We start from the raw sequence: 10,945 nt of genomic DNA on the forward strand, positions 1-10,945 counted from the left end.
TTTTCCAGTCATCGGGAACTTCGCATCTCCTATCAAAGCTAAGTTTACAAGAAAAGAACTTCAAATCTATCTATGCCTGCTGCTAACATAACTGCACACAGCCCAAGCTCTGTTCTCCAGGTGTAGTATCAAACATTTTGTCCATTTTTTCCTAGAATAAGCTGTAATCAGATTTTCCTCTAGTCCCTCTAGCTACCACTCTGTTACTCACCTTCACAGCACTCCTCAAAATCCTCTATGCCACAACCTTCTCCCACAGCTGCCTTGTCTGACCTGTAGGCTTTCCTTGAAAGAGGAAGCGCAGCATTTCTAACAGCATTACTTCAGCGGCCTTGGCATGTGTTCTGCCTAAGCTTGTTTTGCCACAGGGGAGGGAACGGTAGGAAGAAGGAAACTCCTGCGCAACCTGCTGCATTCCCCAGTCTGAACTGCATTTATAGTTCTTGCTTCTCTCCCAACCTCAGTAGCTCAAAGTAAATTTCACTCTACCCATGACTGCTACGTAAGAATGGGAGGTGAAAGCACAGGCATGGGTCAGGTAGTGTTTACTTGCAGCATTCTGAGGCCCTTCCCAAGACTGAGAAAAGCGTTTCACATGAATTCATGGGATCAAACTGCTTCATGTGACTCAACTGATCCCCTGCATGGTGCATTAAAACTCTGCTGGCAGGACCCCCTTGTTCAGTACAACTCAATTACAAATAATAAATACTGACTTAAAGTAGGGACTTAGAATTTTTTGGATCTCAGACAGAAGGAGGATACATTTCAGAGCACAGAAAAAACATGTATGTACACTATTAACCATAAGACCATCCCTACCAAATCTTCTCAGACAATAGCACATGCAAGCTTGGGGCCATAGAAAAGTACTATTTAGTTTTCACAGCTAGACTTCTAAGGAAGCATCAGCCAAGTATGAGACCACTCTAACAACACTTTGTGCTCAAAAAGCAATGAAAAAAATCTTACCTGGAATTACTAGTTCGTCCCTGAGGCGATGGAGATTCTCTCTTCACTGTAGGGCTGTGCTTAATGACTGAAGACTTTTGATCCACAAGGGCTCGTCTGTTTCCTAAACAGGAGAAGCAACAGGATGAGAGGATGCAGTGGGAGTAAGACAGTCCGATCCCAGGACAATAACAAGCAACACTACGGTTGGCTAACACACCTATTCAAATTACAGGTAACAGACTTCAAACAAAATGGAAACTCCAAAAAAGCAGCAGCGTATATCATATTCTAGCATCACACATCGGCAGAAAACAGTAATGGGAGTAATGCAGAGAGAAAAAGAGAAGATGGTAATGGGAGCAGGAGGTGAAAGGCAGGAAAAGTTTGGCTGCTCTGCATGCACTTCCACAACAAGTACCATCTTCAAATTAGTCGTTATATGTAAAAGCATAATGCATTGGGGGTGACTAGTATAGATCATGTGGTACTGGTTACCCAGTGAGAAAGGTAGCCCAAAGTCAGGCATAGGGAATGCTGGAAATTGTTATATCATGCACAGCTCATGCTGTAGGGAACCCACCTTCATTGCTTACTGGGCCAGCTTCAGTAATAATCTCCATTATAGTATTTAACCCAAATACTGGGACACAAAATATACAATTAGTAGTGTACTACAATATCTACGCTCCCCACCATCAGCATCAAAAGAATCCAACTACCAGCTTCTTCCCAGCCCTCCCTCAAAACAAAAACCAGATGACGCTAGAGCAGGAAAGATGTTTGAAAGCCCAAGACAACAAGGGCCAGTGTAATTTATCTTAGAGATAGTGCTTGACTTGAAATTTGGCATCGTGGAACCAATGTATTGCATCTTCAAGGACATTATCACACATATTTATTTCAAGGGCACTATCAAAAACATCTGCATCACTGAGGAAAAAATATCAATGGATGTGCATGAAATAAAAATTAAAAAGGAAGATGGAAAGTGGTCAAACAGCAGCAATGAGATGGAGTCCCAGCATCATTTCCCATTACAGTGAGAAACACAGGGTACCACACACTTGATAAGAACAAGTTAATGCAGCAATTTTATATCTGTACAACAGAGACAGAAACATTTAAAAACCAGTGAAGTGCCCAGTGGGAATCCCAGTGAGCAAGCATGCACACGTAAATGAACACGAATACACACACACACACACTTGCACATGCATAAAACAGACTAAGCTACTCCACAGAAATCCCATTCTCATATCTGCACAGTAACATTAAAGGCCCTACAGGATTACAGTAGTCGAGGAAAGAACACCAAAGTGCAGAAGATGAGGTGCAAAGCATGAATGTGGAATGGCAAACCCCATCACTGTTTTCTTCCAATGCATGGAACCAGTCATTAAGTTCGCCCATGGAAATAACCCTGACATGAAGCATGTCACTTCTCCAGTACAATTGGACATGAAAACATCAACTAACTGGTAAAAGGTTGTCAAAAACAGCTGTGCAGAGTCTCTGCTAGTGTTTTCACCATACCAGTCCTGTTCCTCCTCATTTTACACACAGGGAATGATTACTTGTCTCAAAAACAAAGTCCAAAGCAGAAACACAAAAACCAGCTCTTGGCCTTTGTTTCTACAAGGTCAAAGGTCAGCGAAACATCATACCAACCTTCATCCACATCCCTTCCCACTTCCAGATTAAAGTAATCTTTACCGATGAAAATGATGAGGAAGAAAAAATAAATGAAAAAAAAATCAACATATTACAACAAAAGCAGTAAGTTCTAATCAGAGAGAGTAACTCAAAAGGCAAAATCTTTCCTCAGTTTAGCAACTGAAAAGGTCTCAACACTAAGACACGAGCACGTGCTCAGTCACCCTGCTGTTATTACATCTGGTACAAGGACAACCAGTCTGTCTAACTCCCCATGGCAAGAGGGTCATTTCTCTAGTGCACATTCAGACACGTGACCTAATGATACTGCAGACAAACAGGAGATGTTCCAATGAAAAGGTTGTGCACCTAAGCTAGAGATCGATCTTCACTCTGCATGAGCTGAAGTATATTATAATTTTATTTTCATCAGAAATTTTCTATTTTGTGATCCAAAAAGACTATAAACACTTTTGAAATGCACATAAACTGCAGTTTCCATGGAAGGTTGGCATTATCCCCACTTACAAATGCAGCATCATTGCTCTAACAGGTTGCCTAAGGCTCATCATTATGATAGTGGCAGTACAAAAGTAAGACCTACCTCTTGGTTCTCATTCTTCACACTAAGTACTTAAACCAAAACAAAACACAAAACAAAACCAACATTCACAGCGTATCCATTAACACAGGCCAGACTAGCCAGTCTCCCATCCCAACACAGCCCACTTGTTGGGAAGAAGTCTGACTGAGAAATATCAAGACAATTTTACTGTCTCGATACTTCAGACAAGTACTACCCAAGCTGCCAAAAATGCATCACCCCGGGGATTCCTGTTAGGAGTAAGACCTCATACTGCCAAGTCACAAGAACGGTAAAGGCTGTAGGAGACAAAGGGAAAAATGGTTACCTTTCAGACTGGGAAAGGGAGTATTCTTGTCTCTCCCAACTTTGGTTGGTAGGGCTAAGTTGGACAGACTGAAACTTGTGCTGTGGTTTCTGTACAGGCTACCTACAACAGAAAAAGAAAACAATTAAATGCCTAATGCTCACTGCACACAGACAAACATCCTAAGCTTCCTATAAGTCACCTGCTTATTCCAGATCCTTAATAACGTTGGTCTTTATTACCCAAAAGTCTCACAAGCATAACACCATCCCAATTACATTGCAACCCTATCTGTAATCAGCTTATTCTAAATTGTACAACAGCGTGATTTTTAGCTTTCCTATTACAATCACTGCTTTGAGTCTTAAATGTAACAGCAATATCCACATGTCATCCTGCACTTAAACAGGTAACCTCATGTCAGCTGTGTCTACTACTCTGGTCCTCTTTTTAGGAGCAAATGAATGGTAGGGGACACACAAGAAAACAGGATGAGCAAGATCTCTAAAATACATAATTTTGAGGTGAGGATTGTGCACTGTGCCTTGTGAAACACTGTGAATCTGCCACAGAGGCATGCTTTAACATAGAAGCTTTCCATTTATTAGGAGAAAAAAGTTCTTCCTAGTACAGAGAGATCTAAAGAACACAATAACGCATTGTCATCTGGTTAAGCCAGCAGACAGCCTGAAAGAATCTTATGCAGATCAACAAGCTGAAGCTGATTAACACTTCAAGATGTTAATTTAAAATGTCAGTGTCCTATTTCAATTTGCCTTGTCTCTTTCCTTGCAGCCTTATTTTAGTAACAATCATTTTACCAGAAACATTCAGTAATTCAATATACCTTCTCCACTGCTGCACACTTCTTGCACTGCTCCTCACTACAGTGCAAGACTCAACTGGCTGCATCTTCTTTCACTCATTAAAAAACTCTGGGTTAGGTTTTCACACCTGTAGATTTTATTATTGAAATCTAACTGATATTAGGTGGGCAGAGTCAAGAAATTGAATTTAGCACCTGAACACACAACATGGTAGCATGGAAGGCATACTACTGGTAAGATTTTTGTATCAACTTCATGAAATTACACAATTTTTTGTTTAAATGAAAATGAAAGAATTTCTCATCTGTGCCCTAAAGTGCCATATAACTCAAGAGCCTACACCAAAGTCCTTCTTACTGAAAAATACATAAAGCAGTAGTTATCAGCAGTGTAAGCTAAGTAAGGCCTGTGGCCCCCAGCATGGCTTCTGGAGAGCTGGTAACAATTTGCCAACCAAGTCACTCTCTTGACCAGCCACCCTCTATTCCATCTCTCTGTAAACTCTAATAAAATAAATAAACCCGGCTTAATAAAAGCATCAGTACATACTTGCAAAAGACATGATGCCCCCAAAACCTTCGCTGCTGTTGTTGGAGACAGTAGAGTTTGGGGAGCTGGCCCTGGAATCTGAGTCTGCATCAGAATCATTGGCCAGTTTTAAACTGTTTGGACGGAGTAACTTCTGAGACCTATAGAGAAATTATACAAATCAACATGTTGTATGACTGTGGGAGATCGATGCTGGTCTCATTCCTCATCGGTTTTCACCACACTACCCTTACCTGGTCGGGAAAGGACAGGAAAAAAAAAAAAAGAAAAAGAAAAAAACAGGAGAATTGAAGCATCTTTACATTCAGGCTTTCAGGCACGCCTTTCAGCACACACTGGAAACTTGTCTGCAAACGGGCGTCGGGTGATTTGGGGGTGCAAGTGTCCCGCTTTGACAGCAACAACAAAAAAACTCCATGCCATCAATCGCTACAGTATCGTTCCCCCAGAGGGCAAAGCTTCACACAAAAAACCAAGTCACTCAAAGGTTTCCAGAAATCAGTAGGTGATATACTAGAATGTTTCGAGGAAGAACTGATAATTCTGTTAGCTGCTACTGCTTACGTAACAGCAACGAGGGAACTGAGCAAGTGCCTTTACTCAGAGCAGAGGGGTTTAGAGAATTTCAGTGTTAAACGGAAGTGACCAACACCACAATTCAGGCGCAAGAGACATCTGAATGAACGAACGTCAAACTACGTGAAGCAGATGGAAACCCCAACAGTCCTGTACAGAAGGGCAGGGAACAAGGAGGACTCACCTGCTTCCATTGAGATTCTGGTTAAATCTCGGGGTGTAGCTCTCTTCCTGCTCATCATCTTCATCCTCCGTAGGAAAACCGTACTGCGGTTCAAAGTACGGATTGTCATACTCTCGCTTCCTCACCACCCCTTCTGAGGAGCTCATGCTGCCAGCTGCACTGTCGCTCTCACGACGATCCAAGCTTATCTTGGGAAAGCTTGGTTGCAGTGGCAAGGAAGGGAGATTGTTTGAAAATCCAGCAACCAACTTCTCTTCCATTTCTGCTGAATCTGCTGACTCCTGTGGACCAGTCAAATCACTGACCTGTTCGCTAGTTTGCGTTACATACAACTGAAGGGCAGGACAAGAACAGTTATTTCAAACTGGGAAGTCTGCAGGATCCTTGTTGTCTGTTACTGGGGCCCAACCCCATGCCCCCTGTCCATGGCTCTAATCTAGGATATTATATAAACACCGCAGTATTTGTTCATTCTTATTCCCCTGTAAACCAGATCTTACTGGTAAGACTTAGATCAGCATAATGACTCCCCATTACCTTGTTCTGTGGTTATGCAAGCAACACCCATCCTCCCTAAATGACCACAGATTCACGAGTTTCCCCACCCCACTCCCTGTTCCTCTAACGCACCGGGTCTTTCCAAACTCTATAAAAGCAATTCCTGCAGTCACAACCTGGACCACTGCTCTGTTAATGCTGCATTTTTCAAGGCATGGGAGCATTTATGTACAGGAATGCTCTATCCAAGCATAAGAGGGTATCAGTAAACTCCACCTTCCTCAGAAAGTCCAGAAAGAGCATGCAATTTAATCTGTGCATGTTTTCACAGTCCTATTAGCTTTTGCCCTTCTCAGAAAGAACCACGTGCACTCTCCCATTCTCCATCCTAATATGCTGATCTTGGGGCTGAACTCATCTCAGTACACACATGATTCACTCCATGGATGACAGTGCTGGGGCTGCTACTGGCTGTAGTACTGGAACTTGAACGAGGCTGGTTGTTCTCTTGGGAGTTTTCACTATCCATGGCCTGTTCATCCAGATCCCCTGAATATTCTTGAAAATCATCAAATTCCACTTCACTAGCATCACCAAGGGCCGCATGAGTCAGGGGGTCAACATCTGCAAATACATCATTTCGCATTAAAGAACACACTGCCTTCCTCAGCCTTTCGCCCCTCTAGCTAAACGTTCCTAGCAGATGGGCACTGCTCAGCAAAATAAACTCGCATGCAAATTTAGGTTGTAAAGGGCTTTTGGAGGTCATCTATTCCAACACTCTGCTCAAAGCAGGGGTAACTGCAAAGTTAAAGCAGGTTGCTCAGGGCCTTGTCCCAGTGAGCTTAAAGTCTCCAAGGCTTGACATTCTACTGTGATACTGGGAACCCGTTCAACTACACTAACCATAAAGATCTTTTCCTGATGTCCCATAAAGATCTTTTCCTTATGTTCAAGCAGAATTTCTTCTGTTGCAATTTAGGATTATCACCTCTTGTCCTCGGGACATAGGAAATATGTTGCACTCCTACATTTAGTTTACTGAAGAAAGTGAGAGTTTCCCACTCTCACGAGACACCACTGCTGCACCCCCCACAAAAGCCACAGATAATGCATTTTCTTGTCCCCACCAGGATACAGTGACTCATTAAAGCCACCACTGAGAACCAGTATGCGGGGGCAGGAGAAGGCTCGTACTCTGCTGCCCATATTGCACAGTATCTACTGGCAGCAGCAGGTTGTTTCCAGATCTAGTGAGCCAGTTTTGTTCAGCAGCAACTATTTCTGTTCTTCCTCCTCCCACTGTCCTTTGGAGGGCATTGATTATAAGCAGGAGAAATGTCCTTTTTTCCAGCCTACCCTGGATATTGAAGGAATATAGAAGACACTTTCACCACAGAGTAAGACCACAATGGAACAATACTTTGTTCTGATTTAGGGACTCAGGGGAGGCATTTTTCCCACAGTGTAGATGAATGGGGAAGAGGAACATATGTGGACTTTGTGAAAATACAGCTCAAAGTTACTCACTTGGGGTATCGCCATTAATATCACATTTCATCATCTCACTGACAAAGTCACCGAGGGAGGAGTAGGAGGAACTGGAGTCATCATAGTCGACACTGTCACTGCCACTACCACAACAGGTGAGAGAGAGAGATGAGTGGCAGCATAACAGCAACAGCAGGGCCTGATGTTTCAAAGATGTGAGAATCGGCTCTGTTTTCATAGGTCTCTTAAAAATCTCATGATATAACAGTTTCTACAAACAAATTTCTGGCAAAAGTCACAGGCCAGCTTCAAGAAAGGTCAGAGCAAATGGAACAACTTTGAGGTACATCAAGAGACATACAGAAAGACATTTAAAGGCTCTCAACAAAGTGAGTGAGGTCAAGCATAAGTAGCAGGAAGCAGTGGATTAATTCCCAGCATGTGTGTGTAGAACGACTTCAAGGGAACTGGAATTCACGCATAAAAGCATTCCCTTGTTATATTAATAATAAATCCCACTCTGTCAGGACCACTGGTGCTGTGTAGAACGTGAAAGATGTGCAAGTCCAAACCCAAACGATCTCACATGCTAGCAGAGAATGAAGGGTAATAAAAATAGATACAAAACTCCAGTAAACACGGCCAAAACTACTATATCAAAAAAGTTTACTCTCATTTTACTGAACACACAAGGAAGTCTCAGGCAGTGGGTAGTACTAACAAGCTTCACATAACTATAAGCAATGAGTAGATATTTAAAAGAGTGGTAGGATGGGTGGGAGTACTTATAGTACTGCAACAGAAATAACCAGAGAATGAACAGCATGGAAGAAAAAAGCAACAGGGTGGGAGGAAATACCAAATGTCAAGTGGCAAAAGAAGACAAGGGAAATACAAATGGAGAATCACATTAAATGAAGGCTTGAGAAGACACTAGTAAAGGGTTAAGAGGTTGCTGTGATGACAGAGCAGTGAGACAATTTAATTCAGTGTCAGTATTCTGTCCATTCAAAAGAAATGAAACAGCTACCTGGCAGTCTAGAGGAAAAGACTGCAAACGAGAAGTAGGAGAGGCCCAGGATTCTGAAGTAACTATCATGTGACTAAGGTTATGCTCCCCACTAACCTGTCATCAGTGGGATCGGAGTCCGTTTCTTTCTCTACTGGGACATTCAGTGCTTCAGCCAGCTGTGAGTTACTGTCATAGACCCGATAGTGGATGGGCTGCAGCTGGTGAGCATACCACTTCGGTTTGTCACCAATCAGTGCTGGGTCAAACATGTCTGCACAACAAAACAAGGAGACAGTTAATTGAACTCATTTATCGGTGTCAAAGGCTTCATTCACAGTGAGGCTTCCCCCCTGCTAACTCTTGCACAAAGGAAGGGACAGTCTCTACTCTATGAAGCCTGCAAGACGACTTCTTGGTAACCAAACAAGACAAGAGGTGAAATTCCAGGAGAAGCAAGTGGCTAATAGCAGGCTAACTTGGTAGAAACACATGAGGACATACAGAAAAATAGAAAAATCTTCCTTGAACTGGATTTCCTGTCCCAGCAGGAGTAATACGGTGTAAAACTAAGCCCTTCCCTAGAATCCCTCTATTTTTTGAGTTCCTGCATTATATCCAAGAGCAGGAAAGGCAAGACCAAAACTTACTGTTATGAATTCTTTGGAAAGCATAGTTAGTAGGGTTGAGTGACCATTCTCCGAAGTATTCTACTGCCTGTGTCCTGGAAAGCTTATCTGCAAAAGGCGTTTGCTTCGGCCGAGAGGCAAGAAAAGAATTTGCCTGGAAGGCCACCACTGGTCGTGGGAAGAGACGAAGAGTGCGAGTATGCATCTGGAAACCTTGCAAAACATTTGGTGAGTTGAAGAATCTCACCATAGCAACCCTAAAAAGAAACAGAGGGCAACATATCAGATGAAAACACATAACACCATGAAAAAAAAAAAAAGACAGAGAGCCTTTAAATGGTACACAGTCGGCAATGTTTCAAACCTGTGAAGAATGATAACCCAGTACAAAAAACTAAGTCTTCTTTGAAAACTGGTGGCTTAGAAAAGTTGTCTTTAAAAAAAGAAAAAAAAAAACACCAAGAAATCACTGTTTTAATTCACCACCCCAACACTAAGACCCACCCGATGAGGGACATTGTTCTCATATCTGCTACCTGAGGTGAGAACTAAGTCTCCAGGTGTTTTCTGTAACTCAAGGTTTGTGATTTAAGCTGAGGATACAATATCAGACTGACAAATCCAGGTAAAGTGGAAAATGCAAGACACAAACCCCACCCCAAGATACACAGTTATGTTCATGCAGTTAACAGATCTGAGATAAACCCCATAATTTCTGCTCTTGTTTTCCCTCTGATGTAAAGTAGAACCTGCAGTAGAGTGTGGAAGATGCTGCTTCCACCACAGGACCCAAAGAAGTATCTGTGCTGCCTTCAAGTGCAAACCTTATGAAGACTCAACACTAACCCTCCTGTTCAGCCTCACCTGGTAGCCACATCCACAGAGTCCACATCATTTCCATAGATCAGAGGGTTGAATTCTGTGGAGGGAGTAGACTGCAAATCATTCTGTGGTCTTCCCAGCAGCAGTGGCACCTCCTGCCCATCGTGGAACTTCTCCAGATTAAGAATGGGCTGAGTATTCAGACTCATGCTGGCCAGTGCCTAATGAAGGACAACATTATGCACACATTCAGCAAGAAAAGTTATTCAAGGAACAAGAGCGAGATCAGAGCTGCCCTGCCCTCTAGACAATTGCAACAACTATGCATGCTCCACTAGCTTGTCTTAAACCACCTCCCTACACCAAGTCAACAAATATCTTTAGGCCCTCCTTTATGTGGATTGTCAAAACAATCTCCTCAGTGCTGGAACAGTCCTGGAGCCAGCCAAGGAGTAGCAGAGAAGTTCACTTTGCTATGTCATTCATGACATAAAAACAGATAGTCCAAATTGGACCACCATACAACTCACTGTAGAGTTATTCCCATGTGTAATTTGAAAACATCTTGGGAGCCAGATGGCTTGAAACTTGCCTTGCAACTTGGCCATTCAACCAGTGAGTGATATCCCAGGACAATGTGGAGACACCTTTACACAGGCATCTGCCTATATCCCTGTAAACCTCCACTTCCCATCTGAATGAGGTCTTCATCTCTCCATAAAGTTACCATCCTCTTCAACCCTCATAACCTCTTCAAGGATATGCACTGGAGCAGCACAAGTGGTAAATCAGTCCTGGACACCCAGACATATCCTAACTCTTCCTCATTTCTCCCATTTGCCTATTGAGTCTTTTTTTTTTTT

At 42.7% G+C, this 10,945-nt stretch overlaps 1 protein-coding gene across 1 annotated transcript; it reads right to left on the reverse strand.

Moving 5' to 3' along the window:
• Positions 1 to 211: 211 nt before the first annotated feature.
• LOC104507996 (MAP kinase-activating death domain protein-like) lies at positions 212 to 10,303 on the reverse strand (the record flags this gene model as incomplete). Its single annotated transcript, XM_010149460.1, has 10 exons — positions 212 to 285; positions 973 to 1,075; positions 3,519 to 3,620; positions 4,874 to 5,013; positions 5,634 to 5,914; positions 6,562 to 6,755; positions 7,662 to 7,765; positions 8,749 to 8,905; positions 9,282 to 9,517; positions 10,125 to 10,303. Coding segments are annotated over 10 exons (1,570 nt in total), but the record flags the coding sequence as incomplete, so codon positions are not given.
• Positions 10,304 to 10,945: the final 642 nt, after the last annotated feature.

This window comes from Eurypyga helias, unplaced genomic scaffold (assembly GCF_000690775.1).
Source record: "Eurypyga helias isolate BGI_N326 unplaced genomic scaffold, ASM69077v1 Scaffold27100, whole genome shotgun sequence".
Taxonomy (NCBI): domain Eukaryota; kingdom Metazoa; phylum Chordata; class Aves; order Eurypygiformes; family Eurypygidae; genus Eurypyga; species Eurypyga helias.